Below are 20,837 nucleotides of genomic sequence, written 5' to 3' on the forward strand. Positions count from 1 at the left end.
CGATTCCACCGATACTGCGGAATTAAAAATAAAAATATTTGATCTCTTTCCTCCAAAAATCCACAATGATTTTCCAACATTTAAAGAAATAAATGAAGCTCTCAACAAAAAATATGCCAGTCGTTATGAAATTCCAAGAAAAATCGTTGAAAGATGCGTGGTATTATGCAAAACAAACGTTGTATGTTGCCCAAGTAGCAGCATTTTTCTGCCTGTCCAACTACAATAGATGGATTTTCCGTAAATATTTCAAAGCAATGAATTATTACTGCAACATTTGAATCAAAATGTTTGCGAAAGCACATAGGCATTGTTGCTCGCAAAATGTGCCTTTCGGGCCAATAAATGTATCTAGCCAGGCGTTTTGATAAAGCATCCAAGGTGTTGTAGATAACCCTTTTCGCTGTGCTTTCAAGTACATTGAAACGAAAAGCTAAATCTCTGTTCTTCAAACCTAGCCTATACTTTATCAGAGATAGAATTAATTGTTGAAAAGGTGAAAGTTTCGAATCAAATGATTTTTTTAAAAAATTCGCTTGATTTAAATCATGATTTAAATCAGTGATTTAAATCAAACTGATTTAAATCAAACAACCCTGCAATATAACCTTGACGCGATTGCTTCTTGGTGTGATCAGAACAATCTGCCAATCAACCCGGCTAAATCTGTCCACGTCACCTATACGCGGCGCAAAAAAAGAACTATACGGGCATCCTACACTATTAATTCCAAAGCAATTGTACAGAAGAATGTCATGAAGGATTTGGGTACAATCTTCGACAGCCGTTTATACTTTCGAGAACATGTTTCTAGCTGTGTTAATCGTTGTAGAAGAATTCTTGCATTGGCACTGAAACTCACTAGAAAACTGAAATCAATTCGACATTTTCGATTATTGTATCTTAGTTTGGTGCGTTCACGACTAGTATTTGGCTGGGTTGCTTGGGGCGGCTGTAGTAAATACCTTCGTGATAGAATAGAAGGCGTTCAGAAAAAATTTGTTCGTTTTTGCTACACCAACTTCATGTTTATATTGTTTTATTTATTTATTTATTTTTTTTTCCTTCCTGTGTATATTCTAGTTAACTCTCTGTAGTTATTTTTATGCACAATAAATCCTCCTTTCATTCATTTATATAGCCAATTTAAATAGCGCATTTAAAATAAACAGCGTAAACTCTCTTATGTCTCTGTTTATTCGCCCCTATTATTTGTGAGGATGAATCAAATCCCCCTACCGATTGAAATGGTTTCGATTCTTTGGCAAATTTTCTAAATCTCAAGCTTAGTGCTTTAAACCGAACACAGTTATCTGATTTGTGATCCGAACAGATCAAATATGTTTGCTTGATTTCAGCTATCAGATAAACAGTTGAGGACCGTTTTCTGTTCAGATCAGATGCATTTTTCATATACACATTCGGATCAAATCATATCTGAGATAAAAACCAGATTGTAGACATTTGAAACAGATATCTGTGGCATCGGTCGTAGTTTCGGATTAATACCTTTTAAGAATTTATACGTTTCAAATGTATTTATAACGCATATACTTAAAAAAATCCAGGCAAATTGGATGTTTGTTGTAGGTAGGATGCCGAGGGAAGCAGTTCAGTTTATTTTCCCAAACAATTGACTTGGTACTAGTAGAGATGTGAGTCAGTAATTTAACGTCCGTAAACTACCGGTGGTAATTTACCAAATTTTCGTAATTTTATAATGGTAAGAATTATTAAACATTTTTGAAATTTTTGTGTCCTGGGATTGAAACCAAGTGTACTATCCTTCCTGAGACTAAAACAATGTCCTCTCTTACTTCGGAGCCCCGTTTTCCTCTGTACCCCTTTCGTTCATGCGGCTGTTCTAGCTTAAAATAGTGATTCATTGTTAGTCACTGAAGTGGTGTTTACTTGAAAGCCGGACCAAGTAGTCACACGCACATGCTAGTGCTCTTTTATTTGGGTCAAGGGCTCATTACGCGTTAAAAGTTCATTTTATATTTAAATGATCAACTATTACTGTATTTACTTAAAAATGGAGTTGCCAGGCGCCAGCCAGAACTAAAAATCGTTAGTTAAAGATCGGATTAGAAAGACCACGGCTGCCGCAAAATCATGTAAAAAACTTTATATAGTTCTCACAATTCAACGTTGTTGAAATATAATTTACTGTAAGCACGTAAAATTGAAATTAACAAATTTGGTGATGAACTGTAATTTTGATTTCGCAAAATTTGAATCAGTGTACGTGTAGACTAGTTTTTCGTAACGAGTTTTACTAAAAGCTTTGGTTTATACCGTGAAGTGCTTTGAAAACGATGGTTTCCCTAAAATACTTTTTTGGAAAGCGTCAGCTAAATTTAGTGTTTGTTTGAAGTATAGGGGCATTGTCTTACTCTAATTTGCGATATTTTTCCTTCTCAAAAGGGTAATTCTAGTTTTCCTAATTTCCCACTAGAGCGCCGATTTTGAGACTTTTTAGGGCGTGAGCAGTACTAATTCTCACGAATTAACCAAACATTTCTAATTCCCCAATCCGGCCTTGCTGATAAAGATGCGTAATACAAACGGCACCATCCAAGTTAAAAATTAGGCTATTCTATACAATCAAGTCCCCCTTAAAATATCACCATCCATGTATCTTGATAGATATAGGAGACTGACGAATAACATTAAAATTTCCGATTTTATATTCTTTCTAATTTAGCTGTTACTAAGACTCTGTTTACTTCTGGTGGTCAAGAACACTTCTCTGCAAGCCTGTCATGTCCAATGATGAACGTACGTTTACACAAGTTATTGTATATAGCGATTGACAGTGATTTGTTCTTTTGATATAACCTGCTTTTGCTTAAAGAATTTAAACGGGCGATTTGTTTCTTAATGCGACGCTAAATTACCAAATTGTTTTCTCATCATTTCTAATTGAATACCAACTTTCCTTTATTTCATTGACCATTAGGGACGAACAGCGATTCCACCGATACTGCGGAATTAAAAATAAAAATATTTGATCTCTTTCCTCCAAAAATCCACAATGATTTTCCAACATTTAAAGAAATAAATGAAGCTCTCAACAAAAAATATGCCAGTCGTTATGAAATTCCAAGAAAAATCGTTGAAAGATGCGTGGTATTATGCAAAACAAACGTTGTATGTTGCCCAAGTAGCAGCATTTTTCTGCCTGTCCAACTACAATAGATGGTTTTCCGTAAATATTTCAAAGCAATGAATTATTACTGCAACATTTGAATCAAAATGTTTGCGAAAGCACATAGGCATTGTTGCTCGCAAAATGTGCCTTTCGGGCCAATAAATGTATCTAGCCAGGCGTTTTGATAAAGCATCCAAGGTGTTGTAGATAACCCTTTTCGCTGTGCTTTCAAGTACATTGAAACGAAAAGCTAAATCTCTGTTCTTCAAACCTAGCCTATACTTCATCAGAGATAGAATTAATTGTTGAAAAGGTGAAAGTTTCGAATCAAATGATTTTTTTAAAAAAATCGCTTGATTTAAATCATGATTTAAATCAGTGATTTAAATCAAACTGATTTAAATCAAACAACCCTGCAATATAACCTTGACGCGATTGCTTCTTGGTGTGATCAGAACAATCTGCCAATCAACCCGGCTAAATCTGTCCACGTCACCTATACGCGGCGCAAAATAAGAACTAAACGGGCATCCTACACTATTAATTCCAAAGCAATTGTACAGAAGAATGTCATGAAGGATTTGGGTACAATCTTCGACAGCCGTTTATACTTTCGAGAACATGTTTCTAGCTGTGTTAATCGTTGTAGAAGAATTCTTGCAGTGGCACTGAAACTCACTAGAAAACTGAAATCAATTCGACATTTTCGATTATTGTATCTTAGTTTGGTGCGTTCACGACTAGTATTTGGCTGGGTTGCTTGGGGCGGCTGTAGTAAATACCTTCGTGATAGAATAGAAGGCGTTCAGAAAAAATTTGTTCGTTTTTGCTACACCAACTTCATGTTTATATTGTTTTATTTATTTATTTATTTTTTTTCCTTCCTGTGTATATTCTAGTTAACTCTCTGTAGTTATTTTTATGCACAATAAATCCTCCTTTCATTCATTTATATAGCCAATTTAAATAGCGCATTTAAAATAAACAGCGTAAACTCTCTTATGTCTCTGTTTATTCGCCCCTATTATTTGTGAGGATGAATCAAATCCCCCTACCGATTGAAATGGTTTCGATTCTTTGGCAAATTTTCTAAATCTCAAGCTTAGTGCTTTAAACCGAACACAGTTATCTGATTTGTGATCCGAACAGATCAAATATGTTTGCTTGATTTCAGCTATCAGATAAACAGTTGAGGACCGTTTTCTGTTCAGATCAGATGCATTTTTCATATACACATTCGGATCAAATCATATCTGAGATAAAAACCAGATTGTAGACATTTGAAACAGATATCTGTGGCATCGGTCGTAGTTTCGGATTAATACCTTTTAAGAATTTATACGTTTCAAATGTATTTATAACGCATATACTTAAAAAAATCCAGGCAAATTGGATGTTTGTTGTAGGTAGGATGCCGAGGGAAGCAGTTCAGTTTATTTTCCCAAACAATTGACTTGGTACTAGTAGAGATGTGAGTCAGTAATTTAACGTCCGTAAACTACCGGTGGTAATTTACCAAAATTTCGTAATTTTATAATGGTAAGAATTATTAAACATTTTTGAAATTTTTGTGTCCTGGGATTGAAACCAAGTGTACTATCCTTCCTGAGACTAAAACAATGTCCTCTCTTACTTCGGAGTCCCGTTTTCCTCTGTACCCCTTTCGTTCATGCGGCTGTTCTAGCTTAAAATAGTGATTCATTGTTAGTCACTGAAGTGGTGTTTACTTGAAAGCCGGACCAAGTAGTCACACGCACATGCTAGTGCTCTTTTATTTGGGTCAAGGGCTCATTACGCGTTAAAAGTTCATTTTATATTTAAATGATCAACTATTACTGTATTTACTTAAAAATGGAGTTGCCAGGCGCCAGCCAGAACTAAAAATCGTTAGTTAAAGATCGGATTAGAAAGACCACGGCTGCCGCAAAATCATGTAAAAAACTTTATATAGTTCTCACAATTCAACGTTGTTGAAATATAATTTACTGTAAGCACGTAAAATTGAAATTAACAAATTTGGTGATGAACTGTAATTTTGATTTCGCAAAATTTGAATCAGTGTACGTGTAGACTAGTTTTTCGTAACGAGTTTTACTAAAAGCTTTGGTTTATACCGTGAAGTGCTTTGAAAACGATGGTTTCCCTAAAATACTTTTTTGGAAAGCGTCAGCTAAATTTAGTGTTTGTTTGAAGTATAGGGGCATTGTCTTACTCTAATTTGCGATATTTTTCCTTCTCAAAAGGGTAATTCTAGTTTTCCTAATTTCCCGCTAGAGCGCCGATTTTGAGACTTTTTAGGGCGTGAGCAGTACTAATTCTCACGAATTAACCAAACATTTCTAATTCCCCAATCCGGCCTTGCTGATAAAGATGCGTAATACAAACGGCACCATCCAAGTTAAAAATTAGGCTATTCTATACAATCAAGTCCCCCTTAAAATATCACCATCCATGTATCTTGATAGATATAGGAGACTGACGAATAACATTAAAATTTCCGATTTTATATTCTTTCTAATTTAGCTGTTACTAAGACTCTGTTTACTTCTGGTGGTCAAGAACACTTCTCTGCAAGCCTGTCATGTCCAATGATGAACGTACGTTTACACAAGTTATTGTATATAGCGATTGACAGTGATTTGTTCTTTTGATATAACCTGCTTTTGCTTAAAGAATTTAAACGGGCGATTTGTTTTTTAATGCGACGCTAAATTACCAAATTGTTTTCTCATCATTTCTAATTGAATACCAACTTTCCTTTATTTCATTGACCATTAGGGACGAACAGCGATTCCACCGATACTGCGGAATTAAAAATAAAAATATTTGATCTCTTTCCTCCAAAAATCCACAATGATTTTCCAACATTTAAAGAAATAAATGAAGCTCTCAACAAAAAATATGCCAGTCGTTATGAAATTCCAAGAAAAATCGTTGAAAGATGCGTGGTATTATGCAAAACAAACGTTGTATGTTGCCCAAGTAGCAGCATTTTTCTGCCTGTCCAACTACAATAGATGGATTTTCCGTAAATATTTCAAAGCAATGAATTATTACTGCAACATTTGAATCAAAATGTTTGCGAAAGCACATAGGCATTGTTGCTCGCAAAATGTGCCTTTCGGGCCAATAAATGTATCTAGCCAGGCGTTTTGATAAAGCATCCAAGGTGTTGTAGATAACCCTTTTCGCTGTGCTTTCAAGTACATTGAAACGAAAAGCTAAATCTCTGTTCTTCAAACCTAGCCTATACTTTATCAGAGATAGAATTAATTGTTGAAAAGGTGAAAGTTTCGAATCAAATGATTTTTTTAAAAAATTCGCTTGATTTAAATCAAACAACCCTGCAATATAACCTTGACGCGATTGCTTCTTGGTGTGATCAGAACAATCTGCCAATCAACCCGGCTAAATCTGTCCACGTCACCTATACGCGGCGCAAAAAAAGAACTATACGGGCATCCTACACTATTAATTCCAAAGCAATTGTACAGAAGAATGTCATGAAGGACTTGGGTACAATCTTCGACAGCCGTTTATACTTTCGAGAACATGTTTCTAGCTGTGTTAATCGTTGTAGAAGAATTCTTGCAGTGGCACTGAAACTCACTAGAAAACTGAAATCAATTCGACATTTTCGATTATTGTATCTTAGTTTGGTGCGTTCACGACTAGTATTTGGCTGGGTTGCTTGGGGCGGCTGTAGTAAATACCTTCGTGATAGAATAGAAGGCGTTCAGAAAAAATTTGTTCGTTTTTGCTACACCAACTTCATGTTTATATTGTTTTATTTATTTATTTATTTTTTTTTCCTTCCTGTGTATATTCTAGTTAACTCTCTGTAGTTATTTTTATGCACAATAAATCCTCCTTTCATTCATTTATATAGCCAATTTAAATAGCGCATTTAAAATAAACAGCGTAAACTCTCTTATGTCTCTGTTTATTCGCCCCTATTATTTGTGAGGATGAATCAAATCCCCCTACCGATTGAAATGGTTTCGATTCTTTGGCAAATTTTCTAAATCTCAAGCTTAGTGCTTTAAACCGAACACAGTTATCTGATTTGTGATCCGAACAGATCAAATATGTTTGCTTGATTTCAGCTATCAGATAAACAGTTGAGGACCGTTTTCTGTTCAGATCAGATGCATTTTTCATATACACATTCGGATCAAATCATATCTGAGATAAAAACCAGATTGTAGACATTTGAAACAGATATCTGTGGCATCGGTCGTAGTTTCGGATAAATACCTTTTAAGAATTTATACGTTTCAAATGTATTTATAACGCATATACTTAAAAAAATCCAGGCAAATTGGATGTTTGTTGTAGGTAGGATGCCGAGGGAAGCAGTTCAGTTTATTTTCCCAAACAATTGACTTGGTACTAGTAGAGATGTGAGTCAGTAATTTAACGTCCGTAAACTACCGGTGGTAATTTACCAAATTTTCGTAATTTTATAATGGTAAGAATTATTAAACATTTTTGAAATTTTTGTGTCCTGGGATTGAAACCAAGTGTACTATCCTTCCTGAGACTAAAACAATGTCCTCTCTTACTTCGGAGTCCCGTTTTCCTCTGTACCCCTTTCGTTCATGCGGCTGTTCTAGCTTAAAATAGTGATTCATTGTTAGTCACTGAAGTGGTGTTTACTTGAAAGCCGGACCAAGTTGTCACACGCACATGCTAGTGCTCTTTTATTTGGGTCAAGGGCTCATCCCTTACGAAAATACCTTGATCAAATTTTAAGAATTTGATCAAAAATGTTTCCAAAAATAGAACGTTTGATAAAATAACAATTTGATAAGGTGGTTGGATCTGATTTTGACCATTTTTTGATAATATCTTTCCCTATCAAATAGATGTTGATCATTGTTTGATTCTTTCTCTTCCTATCAAACGAAATTTGATCCGTATTTGATAATATCTGTTTCTATGAAACAAAATTTGACCCATATTTGATAATATCCGTTTCTATGAATCAAAATTTGATCCATATTTGATAATATCACTCCTTATCAAATGGAATTTGATCATTATTTGATAATATCACTCCTTATCAATTGGAATTTGATCATTATTTGATAATATCACTCCTTATCAATTGGAATTTGATCATTATTTGATAATATCACTCCTTATCAGATGGAATTTGATCATTATTTGATAATATCTCTCCCTATCAAATTGAATTTGATCATTATTTGATAATATCTCTCCCTATCAAATTGAATTTGATCCTCATTTGATAATATCTCTCCCTATCAAATTGAATTTGATCCTCATTTGATAATATCTCTCCCTATCAAATTGAATTTGATCCTCATTTGATAATATCTCTCCCTATCAAATTGAACTTGATCCTCATTTGATAATATATCTCCCTATCAAATAGCATTTGATCCTCATTTGATAATATCTCTCCCTATCAAATTGAATTTGATCCTCATTTGATAATATCTCTCCCTATCAAATTGAATTTGATCCTCATTTGATAATATTTCACCTATCAAATTGAATTTGATCCTCATTTGATAATATCTTTCCCTATTAAAGAGAAGTTGATCCTTACTTGATAATATCTCACCCTATCAAATTGATAATACCTCTTTCTATGATAAAACATTTGACCCATATTTGAAAATATCTCTCTCTTTCAGACAATTTTTGAATATTTTTTATTTCGGAAATGGAGTTTTGATAATTTTTGACATGATCAATAATAACGTGATAATTTTTTACATGATCAATAATAACGTGATAGTTTTTACATCATCAATTATAACGTGATATTTTATAGGATTTTACTAATTGATTTTGCAGAATTAACAATAATAGTATCAAATGCATTTCTATACACGAAAATTGGATTACTTTCTCATAGTCTCCAAATAATTGTCTTCTTCAAATCATAGTTAAAAACAATTTTATATATATAAAAAAAACTTAAGACAACAACTCGGTTGAATATGATAAACCTCAATCACAGTTTTGGTTTCATTTGATCACCTCTTCCTTCATCATATAATTGATTATAATTTAATAAAAACGATATGCAATCTCTATCAAAATAATTCAGCACAATTATCTAATTGTCTATAATTGACGATAGACATGAAAATATTATAGTAATTATCCGACTTCACGCAGCTCGTGCTAAAAACGTTCGACAGTTATATATTATTTTGAGTCATTATGAAATGGTATTAAATTTCATAAGAAAATTATATATTTAGTATATCATAATAAACCTTGTTGTTAATGACCCGGCTTATGCGGATGCCTCATAGATTGTATTCTACAAAATTTGGTACTACACAAACGTAATCCAATACTTCAATAACTTGACTGACAATAGCACTGGCTGGAATAATACAAATTCCGTTACATTTTGATTCAACATTTAGCAAATGATTAACCCTAAAGTTGCATGGTTCTTGGTATCGGAAGGCCGTCATCCCCATCTTAAATTTTTGAATAATTGCATATGCTGAACCATTAAAACTAAACAAATATAGCACATAGCCTACACACTTTTCAGTATATCTCAAGGTTGTATTATTCATAACGTTTGGCGAAATCAAATTGAATAGAACAGTGTATGAATTCCTCTTCTGTGCTCGATTTAATTCTTTTGAATTGTATACTATATTTCGAATTTTTAATCTTGGATAAATGCGCACAGTTGTCGGAAATCCAATTTCAATCAGCTTTGCTTTTATATTGGTTTGACATGAATACTTTTTTGGCTTCCCTAGCAATTTAACCTCGCCAAAACTAGTTTCAAGGAACGCGTCAGAATTGCTACCAGCTAATCGGTTCAAAAATGAACTAGCAAGGGAGGGTTTCTTTATGTAATGTTTTTCAATCTCTAGAGCATGATTTATGTGAATATATTGAATGATTTGTTTATTTATTTCTTGAGTTCCGTGAAAGCATGTTTTAATTCTTTGATTATTGTCCTCAAAGATGAATGCGGACGTTGTCCATAGAGGTCCCCAGTTGCGTACACTGTCGCATAAATGTAGCAATTGATGAACATTAAATGTACAAAAACTGTTCCCATATAATTGAGGCACATATTTTACAAATTCCTTCAAAAGAAACTCTGATAATTCTATATCGGCATGCGTAATTTTGCTCTGCAGGAGCAAATATATTGAATGACATAATAAAGCCAAGTGTTTCAAAAAACAACCAGGAATGATTCCTTTGAGAACTGGCAATGCATAAAACAGTAAAAAGTTTCTATACTCCGAAGCTTTCCAATGCTTCAAGGTTGTAATTGAACGAGGGGTTCTTGTTATAAATCTTGGCGGCTTTATGGAAAGTAGTTTTTCATCAACCAAATGCAATTTTGTTCCAAGATAGTATTCTCTCAAATGATTTTTACTATTAACTATAGCGTTTAAGAATTGTCTCGTAACTCCTAAAAGCACAGTGTGCATATAGTCCGGAACGAGCGCCTTTGATAAATCTACTTTAGGAATCGTAGATAATACGGACAATCCCTTGATTCCTTTTACAACTGATCCAGTTGTTAAAGCTTCATTCCCGGCCTCTATTATAGATTCATGTGTTCTGTTCGGGATGCCGTCCATATATTTATACACCCTTGATGAGATGTCGTATTCACCAGGATGTTCACAAACAGCACATCCAAATTTCCCATTAAATTGGGTCATGTTTAGCAAAGGGGCCCTTGCTACAGCGTCTACGCAAAATATTTGTGTAAATACTTTGGACACCATCTCGGTTTTTGTTTCTCGGTGTACCCAGAAAATTCCATCTGATTGCAACTTTTTTAAGGTTTTCGTTAGGGGATACAAAAAGGAATTCATTTCAGGTTTACCGCTGCCATACCAAAGGCCAGCAACTAAAATGTACTTCCGTTGGTTATTGGAGCTTATTTCTGGAATACATAATTGGATTGGCCATAAGCTTTTGTTGCTACTTTTGAAGATGGGCACGCCATCAACGTTACACATTAGCGAAAAGTTATTTACATTTTTTAGTTCATTTATCTCTGAATATTGTTTACCATCGAAAATATTGTGGATTGAACGTTCCACATTATTTCGCTCTCTAGTTAGACTTTCTCTACTTTCAAAGCTATGCCTTAAATGGTCAAACAAGCGACCTCTTTCCAGATGCACTTTTAGTGAGTTCACGATATCGATTTCGTAAAACATTTCAACGTCTTTTGATATTTTAGCTATATTTTTGCAACAGCTTGGACACTCAAATCTAGTTTCTAATTCTGGTTCTAATCCCAAATAAAATGTGCAGGCTGAGCAAAATAAATGTCTTTTTACAGGGGCTGGAAACGACTGTATATACTTGTAAAATGTAAACTTTGAAGTAAAAAAATCCGTTTCCGGAGGTAAATGCAAAAAAATGAGAGCTATGATATCGTCCAAACAAGACTTGGAAAGTTTGTGCTTCAAAGATAGGGATAATATGGAAATAGCGCTCTCAAATTTTGTTATTTTACTGTTTTGGTATAACAATTCTTCTCTGCTATCTTCATCTTTATGGTAATTAAATTCTTCATCCTCTATTTGATTTAGTGGCTCTGGTACAAAGTAAGCGCCTGAACAATAAATGACATACATAAAAAATTCAGAATGTGTTTGTTGGTTCTTAATACTGTATGCATTATGCCACGCTTTACATTTAAAATCAGTGGAAAAAGGCAAGCGATCAAACCGTAAGGGAAATGATGAATAATGTTAGTTTTTGTAATGCTAAAAGTAATATTTTCAAGGGATTCATATTAAACCTATAATTTTATTCTTCGTGTTTAATTAAAGGGTATGCGCAGCTTTATTTAAAAAACCTTTCATTCATTTAACAAAAGATAGAATTTCTTTCAAAGAATCCAAAAATATCAAACTTTTAACTCTCCGATTTGTAGTTATTTTGTAAGATAAGTTTGAATATATAAAGTTCCTACCCCCATTTTTCAAATTAGGCCGCCATTTTACCAAAGTAAAGACAAGTATATGACGTCAGATACTTGTCTTTCACTAGACGGTTTTTGTGTCGGGACTCGGGGAAACGAAATCTTCAGTTGGGCGTCCCGGACACAGTTCCCGCCAGTCTGGGAAATAGCACACTTCCTCTGGTCCAAAACCAGTTTATTAATTGCTAGGACTAGTTTTTTAATTCAAAAAGTGGGGCTTACTGGTCCTCAGGACCAGTTTATTAATTGCAAATCTATAAGAGAACAAAGCCTGGGATCAGCCCGGAGACCAGTTTATTATTTCGGACCCTAGGGGGGTCACTGGTCCCAAGGACTAGTTTAAAAATTATCCTTATTTCCCAGACTGGTTCCCGCGCTCGACTGCGTCGTCTGCAATCACGGAGCAATTCGGTTTTGATTTTTAAGAAGCGGATAGTTTAGCTGAAATTTTGGTAATTAAATTTATTAACCTGTTGTGTCTTCAAACTCGAGTAGTGAGTCGGATAATCTGGTCAATTTGTTGTCGGATTTTTCGATTAATTTAAGCGGTTAGTCCGAGTCTGAAGGGGACGGTGCAGTTGTTAGGTAAAATAAGTAGCAGACGTCACGTAACTTCAACCATGAATCGAAGAGTCCAAACGCTTCGCGCCTAGAGAGTCCGGACTACCGTTTTTGCATAGAGCCTAGATTAAGGCTCCATGGTTTTTCCCGCGCTTATTCAGTTGACGTCAAAAAACAAGCTGGTGAGGCAAGGGTATAGGTATGTAAAAATTCAGTTTTGACGATTTTTAAATTCATTTTAAGTATAGAATTAATTGTTCAATTATTTTAAAAAGTTGATATTTATAAATTAGAGACTCGAAAGTGCAACTTTAAACCTTTTAAGATATAAAATATGATATGAAATTAAAGCTGCCTATACCCTTTAAACTACACCATCGAATAAAAAAAGGCAAAAATATTAAGGAATGACCTACAATGCCAGGTTATCACAGTTTCTACATCCAAGAAACATTTATTTATAAAACTATCGAAATTTAGAAAATGTATACCTATATTTTCAAATAATGTGGGTGCATCAATGGTGGCTTCGACGTTTATAGTTTGTTCTGAATTTGGTGTACACTCTGTCAAAATACGCTTTTATATAGTACTGTACAAGCAGATGTCAAATAATTCTTAAACCTTTCGCTCGTATTAGGTAGATGGCTTATTGTTACTTTTATGTGTATGAAGGGTGTTATGCAAAAAGATGTGTCACAAATTCAGGGGCGCATTCTACGGGCCAAAACAAGACTAAGTCACCAAAGAAATATGGTCCAAAACTGAACACCCGCGGAGATACGGGCCATCAAAGTATCACGTAAAATGCGATGAATTTTCCCTTCAAGTGAAGCGACGAATATGGCTTGACCATATTGTTTTCAATTAATTGGTCATAATTGAAAAAGATTCGATATTTAAGAAACGATCGATTCTGGGGGGTAATATTACGAGTCATACAGTATTACAATCACGTTAGAATTAGCATTGGTCGTTTGTCGCCGTATGCGTCATTTCTTGCATACGTGGCCGATAGTGAATCTGTCTTAGAAGAATGTCCCACGACACAGATATCCACGAATGTTCGATGGCAAACGTAACTTCCACAGGGTTCGATAACAGACATGCGAGATTGGGTAATAATACCACGGTCTGGTTAAAAACGCCGGTTTTAAAACGTTCATGCCGTTGTCACGACATCCTTCCAATAGGCGCTCTTGCTTACACGTAAAGCGCTTTACTCGTTGGCTTGACAAAGAAGTTGAATGGGCCATCGTTTTAATGAATGAGAAACCAAGCCACTCAGCAACTACAGCGATCTGAAAACGCCGTTGTAACTTTAGGCCAAATTAAAACACTTTACCAAATTAAATGTTTAATTTTTTGGTCTAAAATGCTTTTAGCTCTGCCTCCTGAATCGATCGTTTCTTAAATATCGAATCTTTTTCAATTATGACCAATTAATTGAAAACAATATCGTCGCTTCACTTGAAGGGGAACTTCATCGCATTTTACGTGATACTTTGATGGCCCGTATCTCCGCGGGTGTTCAGTTTTGGACCATAGTTCTTTGGTGACTTAGTCTTGTTTTGACCCGTAGAATGCGCCCCTGAATTTGTGACACATCTTTTTGTAACACCCTATATTAAAGAATAATTTAGTTTTACCAATTAATGGTGCCAGGAAAGAGTTAAGTAACTAAGTCTCAAAGCTCAAAAATAAAACAAGAAGTTGGACCCCATGCAATTTACATGAAGGTGAGAAGGCCTGAGGTAATCACCTTGTATATTCTCTCTGGCCGCACAATCAATTTTCCACCGATTCTTGGTGCTTTTCGGTATCTATATATGTACGTCGGAAATGTCATTTTAAATCGTCATTAAACTAGCGACTGATCTGCACGTACAATAATCACTCTCATGCACACAGAATCTTTTAGTATAACAAGATTAGAATAAACTTACTCTTGCTCCCTCATTATAAAGATATTTTCTATATTTTCTATTTGACATATTGAACAAATATCTTCTAATGATACCAAAATTATTACTTTTTGAAAGTCTTTATCAAAATCAATTTCAATGCTTCATACAATAGTTCAAACACTGCGGTTTTGAGATTTACACCGAAAGTTTTCCGTAAATAGAATTCGCCTACTCACAGAAAGAACTTTTATTGCTTTAAGCTTTGTAAGAATTTTAAAAAACAATTCCTTATCTTGGGTACATAATCATGGACAGTATACTAAGAAAATGGGAAAGGAAAGTCATTTGTTCGAATAAAAGAGCAAATAGCATGTATTTTTCAAAATCTTTAAACACACTCTAGTTTAAAACTGGAATTCACCATATGTCAAATTAAATAAATCAAAATTTTTATAATTTAATGCGAGTGCTTTGATATAAATTTGCTTAAGTTTTCGTCCTCTTTAAAATAAACAGTCTACTTGTGAAAACGAAAAGACCGCCTACCTAACAATCAAAAATAGCGTCACGACAAGTCCATACAACACGAGTAAAGAAATTCCAGGTTGGGCCCAATACATCTCATTCACAGCGATGGACGTTTTCTTGACTTGGCTACTAGGCCTATGTACTTGTATTTGCATTCCTGACTCATCTCTGTCCGAGAGCTAGAACAGAGTACGCCGTCGCCTTTACGTGTTCAAAATTGTCGATCTCGGCGTCGCGGTGGTTTCTGCCATTGTTTCTTAAAGTTGAGCTAGAAGGGAACTGATTTTTGGCCGTCGACATGGAAGAAAATTCCTCAACGGAGTGTAATCAAGATTCAGATTTTAGTGGAACCCAGAATGAACTCGAAAACAAAAATGTTGAAATTGAATACGCCTTGTTGGAGTTTCCTGAAGAAAATGCCGTGGATATTTACAAAGTTGCGATTATCCGTGATTGGGATCCAAAAAAACCACCTGACGAAGGATCAGAAGTCTTAGTAAACTGGAAAAAATCTATAGTCTCCGCAAAAGTGATCAAGCTTGCTTGTAAGTAAAACATGTGATATTCAGACGGAATGTCATACATTTCAAATTTTGGCCGTATTAAACCGTTAGTGAGTCAGTTTCCAATTTAACATTGTGACAGTTGTAGCTTTGTAAATGCATGGTATGATCACCTTTACAAGTGTGTGTCACTGGTGAAAACTGTGACGTTCGGGGCGTTCCAATTGCATGGTATATGATTGTCATTACTAGAGAATAGACTAGTGGCGGTAGAGAGGGGTGTAAACTGCGTATCCCTCCCTCTGGGTGCGCTTTTGTAAGAGGGGATACTGTACGCGCCCGGTAGGGGGATGACACTGAGATAAGAGATAGGGTATGACGTTTGCATACTTAGAACTGCCATTACTCTATATAAGCCACCCCCAAAAAACCTTCCGTTGGATGAGAACTCTATCGTCGTTGGCTTTTAGTTAATATTATCAGAAGTGAGATGAGACCAGAAGTACTGAGCTAACCAAATTCTTCACTCGGCGAAAGTGAATATTCTTGATAACACACGAACGGTTGGCCCTCTGGTGGCGGTTTCAGAATTTCCCCTCCAAAACTTGAGACGCTCGCGGTGGTAGACGGCCGAACTAGAATCAAGGAGCCGCGTCGCTGTTCCGTGGCTTTAGGTTGAGGGGGAGGGGGTAGGAAATTTTTTTGGAACTCGACCAATTTTTCTCTCTCTAGTTTTAGCGCGTGGGAAGCGGCATAAAATCCTCAAATTTGTTCACTAGTGCCAGGATCTACTATCAATGCTAGAGCCCTTCACTTCTAGTCTCATCTCACTTCTGATATTATGTTTCCACTACTCAAACGCCTAGAGCTTTTTCAAAAATAGGCCTATATCCCAAGTTTCAAGCTGCGACCACCACACACCGCATGCACAGTCCAGGGAGGGTAAGTTGTACGACCTTGTCCTTATATCGCTTTGCTCCTCAAATACGAGTTGCATTTGTTTACGTGAGGCGGCTTGTAGTTGTAGTAGTGGAATAGTTAGTATAAGTCGCTGTGGCATAGTGTCTTAGTTGTTACCACCCCTCTATGCAATGTAACGGACCCAGATGTAAATAAGCTACAAGCTTAACGTGGACTTCTCTTCCTAGTAAATCTTAGATTATTCAACTACGTTAATGTACTTTGAGAGAAAATATTTAATTTAGGTACCAAATTAGAGTTGGTTCCTCTTCGTGAAAATATGCTAGATGAAACAATTAAAAGCGAAGTGCAAGAGAAAGATTCAGAAGCAGGTGATGAAGAATATACATCGGCTTCAAGATCGCAAATGAAGCGGAATGTAAAATCAAATACGAGAAAACGAACGAAAATAGTTAATCATTGTCAGAATAAGGTATGACACAGTTTTAAAAACTACACTGTCATAAAACTACACTCTTAAATCATAATCGTTTATGCTATCGTAAGTTTGGAACCGCAAGTCTTAAAAAATCCTTAGAATATTGAAGGTAGTCTAACATATCACTGTCTTGCTATAGAGAGCTATCAGTTGGCTGAGTAGTACGTCTCACCCTCCTTAGTCTAATTAACATGGTTCATAGCCATCATATTGGTGAATTTCAGCTGTCCTTCTGCATTGAAAGTTCTACAAGTATGGCCGTGTATATTATCTCACTAGTCTTAGTTCTCCTCTCCAAACCGAAAGCTCTCTGCATGTACAGGGTGTTTCAGAAAGGTCCGTAAGAAATTATTGGGGCTGCTTAATTGACTCGAACTTTTTTTGTATATAGTATTTTGCCTTAATGGCCGACACTGTTTGCAAGTTATGATAGAAGTGTTATACGAATGACCCCTAAAATTTAAGTAAGAAAGTGGAAGAAAATGCTTATTTTAAATAAGGGGACATCCGTAACACACGCTAATCAAAATTTCTAAACAGTGGCCCTTTTTCGACTTGGAAGAGCCCAACAATTAATTTAGTACAGAACTTTTCAGAAACAGTCTATATATCAGAGCCCGGCCATCTTTGGCATAATATTGTAAAATCCAGAACGGATTCATGCATGAATCCGTTCTTGGTAAAATTAAGATTTAAAAATCGTCCCGTCTTTACGGAAGCTTGGTATTTAATCATAAGAGACACCAACCAGGAAATCAGGATACATTTTTGCTAGTAGGCAATTTATGGTGATAAAATTATTATTGAACCAGAAAAAAACAAAACTGGAGGAAAAAAACATCAAAGACCAAGGGAAGCGGAAAATGCAGGAATTGATTCGCAGCAATATTGCGTCAACCAAAATAGAGGATACTAAGACCAAACAGTTAGTAGACATCTCTTGCAACAGTTGTGAAATTAGTATTTCAACGCTAAACAGCTTACAAGATAAATGTAATGCTATTGAGAAAAAGATTGACAAAGTTGGAGATTTTTTAAGAGAAATGTTTGCTTTTATGCAAGAAAAATATCCTAAAGATAAAGGTAGTGGCTTGTGTGCCAAAATAATGCTGCGCAAATTAATTATTCGATGCCCCTGAATAAAGTTAAAATTTGATCACTATTATTACATAGAATTAGTTAAGTCATTTCCTATTTATTGAAACTATTAATCAAGGTTAAAATTAGACCCATGGTGGTTATTATAAATATTTGGTTTATCTATAGTTCTTAACTTGGCGATGCATTATTTGGTCTACATATAATATACCTATTAAAATTACAATAGCATATAATTAATGTAGGTTTAGCAACCACCAAAACTCCAAAATTAAAAACTATGCCTGATAGTGAAATCCAGCTTGGAAAAAACTATTTTACCAACGAGGACCAAATGTTTCCAGAAAAAGAAAACAAATTAGAGCCAAGAAAACAAATACTTTCAGAAACTCCAAAGGCTGCGTCATCGAGCATGGAAAATTTTGGTTTGTTTCAACTATTTTCTAGAGTATATAAGCAATTTGCATGTTAAGCCGGATCAGGTATTTTTGCAATAAGAGAAATATGAAATTATAAGTTTTTAGTAAGATCCAGTAGGCCATTTTCAACCCACGGCGGAAAGGGATGGTTTTTTAAATTCATTTTACGAAACACTTTTTATAGATTCACTTTTAGATGCTACAAAGTTCACTTTAGAAACCAGTGTCTTGCCTGGTATGTTGTAAATGTTGTCAATAATGTTAATTATATAATTATAGTTTTTTTTAAATAAGATCCAAAATCACCATTGAATACGAGTGTAAGCAATGTGCATGAACATTTGAAGTACTCCGCATCGGACTCTGATGTAAGCTATTTCCTAAGCGTTGTCATTTTAAAAACTTCTCATAAAGTAAAAATGTTACGAAACCATTAGTATCCGCATTTGATATGACTATTTTCTAATTAATTTGGATAGTAGTATAGTCCGTTGAGTCACGACGAAGAAAAGTTGTTATATTATGATTTTTTAGGTGGTGGAACTTGTAAATGGAAGCAAAGTTTTCTTGCCAAGATTCATTTTAAGACGGGCTGAAAACTCCAGCAAAACTGCTTCAACCATGGCTCGATTGTTGCTTGTAGAAACGTTTAAAATAGAATTTCTACGAACATGTTCATTGTATGGGCGCACGGCAAACGGTCCACATGGAAAACCTGCAGATTCACGGCAAGGGTTGTATAGACCAGCTGTTGACGCCATAATTGGTAATTGAATTGAATAATGGTCTTTAAACGACTGACAAAGATCCAAAATTCAAATACAAAATATTTTTCAATAGGGAAATCCAGAAAGTTTTTCAATGTCTTGCAATGGGCATCTTGTTTAAAATGTTCCCGCGCATGCGCACATTGTACAAAATTGACGTTAGACCATGGCCTACTTTGCGGTTGGCCTGGTTGGCTATGGTCTGACGTCAATTTTGTACAATGTGCGCATGCGCGGGAATCTTTTAAACAAGATGCCCAAGACATAGCAAAACGTTCTGGATTCCCCTATTAAATGTTTTGGTGTCAGCTAAATCTCTACTAGTGCTATATTGCTATAATCGAAAGGCACATATAACAATAATCAGGTCCCTTAACTTTCGCTTACATTTCCTTTCTCTTGAACCTGGGTCACTTGAAAATTTACTTTAAAAGTACAGCATGATAATATGTTACTTAACACTATTTAACATGCTTGATATCAGATTTCGTTTTGGATATCGCTTCTAAAAGAAACTGGAAAGAATGTAAAAAAGATATTGTGCGAACACTAGGAAACAAACTTAGTGAATTAAGAAGAGAAGAGATAAATGCCAAAAATTGAATATCCATAATGTTTCCGATTTTTTGATAATTGAATTGAATAAAATTTTCTTGAAGCTTGAAATCAGTTTCATTCAGTATGAACAGGATTTGTTCTAAAAAATATATGCCTTGATTAATTGAAAATTTATAGGTTTTTCCCCTTACTAAAAATTATTTCTTAAGCATAAAAACACGTTGCTACTTAACTTAAACAAACTAGTATTTGAAATTGATCAAAGTATTGATGAAGTTATAAATGAAATTAGACTAAAACACGGACTAAACCTATATTAAAATTGCATAAAATCGTGGTTTCTTTTTCTGATTTTGAAATTTAGTCAAAACTTTTATACTACCAGGATCGGAATTGAATTAAAACACCGATTATTCTGCGTTTAAATTTTGATGGAAAGAACAATAAATCGTGATTGTATTTTGAGCAGAAAGTCGATAGAAGCTGGGTATAAAATTTGATCAAGGTAATGATAAAGTAATATTTATATTTTATGTATGATAAAAGGGAATAAGATTTGATCAAGTATATTATAGAACAGGGATTAAAATCTGATCTGATGTATGATACAAGAACCAGTATTAAAATTTTATCAAGTCTAGGATAGAATCGAGATTACAATTTGATCAAGAGTAGAATAGAAGCGATATTAAAATTTGATCAAATGTATGATAGAGTCGCGATAAACGCTTGATCAAATGTATGATACAACCATGATAAACATTTGATCAAATGTAGGATACAACCATGATAAACATTTGATCAAATTTATGATAGAACCGTTATAAACATTTGATCAAATGTATGATAGAACCACGATAAACATTTGATCAAATGTATGATAGAATCACGATAAACATTTGATCAAATGTATGATAGAATCAGGATAAACATTTGATCAAATGTATGATAGAATCACGATAAACATTTGAT

General features: G+C 34.8%; 2 protein-coding genes across 3 annotated transcripts; one reads left to right on the forward strand and one right to left on the reverse strand.

The window, feature by feature from the left end:
- Nucleotides 1-8,583: 8,583 nt before the first annotated feature.
- Nucleotides 8,584-14,991, reverse strand: LOC149630971 (uncharacterized). The gene is made up of 5 exons (XM_089851168.1): nucleotides 14,761-14,991; nucleotides 14,633-14,696; nucleotides 14,449-14,509; nucleotides 13,178-13,252; nucleotides 8,584-11,753 (listed from the first exon to the last, which is right to left on the reverse strand). Exons 2-5 carry the CDS (start codon nucleotides 14,678-14,680, stop codon nucleotides 9,445-9,447), a joined length of 2,493 nt encoding a protein of 830 aa, XP_089707294.1. The 5' UTR covers nucleotides 14,681-14,696; nucleotides 14,761-14,991; the 3' UTR covers nucleotides 8,584-9,444.
- A 142-nt stretch (nucleotides 14,992-15,133) lies between these two features.
- Nucleotides 15,134-20,498, forward strand: LOC149630972 (uncharacterized). Of its 2 annotated transcripts, none has more exons than XM_089851170.1 (8): nucleotides 15,134-15,666; nucleotides 16,830-17,017; nucleotides 17,836-18,106; nucleotides 18,367-18,546; nucleotides 18,725-18,775; nucleotides 18,835-18,908; nucleotides 19,075-19,306; nucleotides 20,251-20,498. In XM_089851170.1, exons 1-8 carry the CDS (start codon nucleotides 15,420-15,422, stop codon nucleotides 20,265-20,267), a joined length of 1,260 nt encoding a protein of 419 aa, XP_089707296.1. In that variant the 5' UTR covers nucleotides 15,134-15,419; the 3' UTR covers nucleotides 20,268-20,498. The 2 variants fall into 2 exon arrangements, with proteins under 2 accessions (XP_089707296.1, XP_089707295.1); XM_089851169.1 differs by lacking the exon at nucleotides 20,251-20,498 and adding an exon at nucleotides 19,792-19,973 and having other exon boundaries at nucleotides 15,138-15,666.
- Nucleotides 20,499-20,837: the final 339 nt, after the last annotated feature.

The sequence above is a fragment of the Phalangium opilio genome, unplaced genomic scaffold (assembly GCF_054372755.1).
Source record: "Phalangium opilio isolate 3A_F unplaced genomic scaffold, DU_Popi_V2 ptg000101l_1, whole genome shotgun sequence".
NCBI classification, from domain to species: Eukaryota; Metazoa; Arthropoda; class Arachnida; order Opiliones; family Phalangiidae; genus Phalangium; species Phalangium opilio.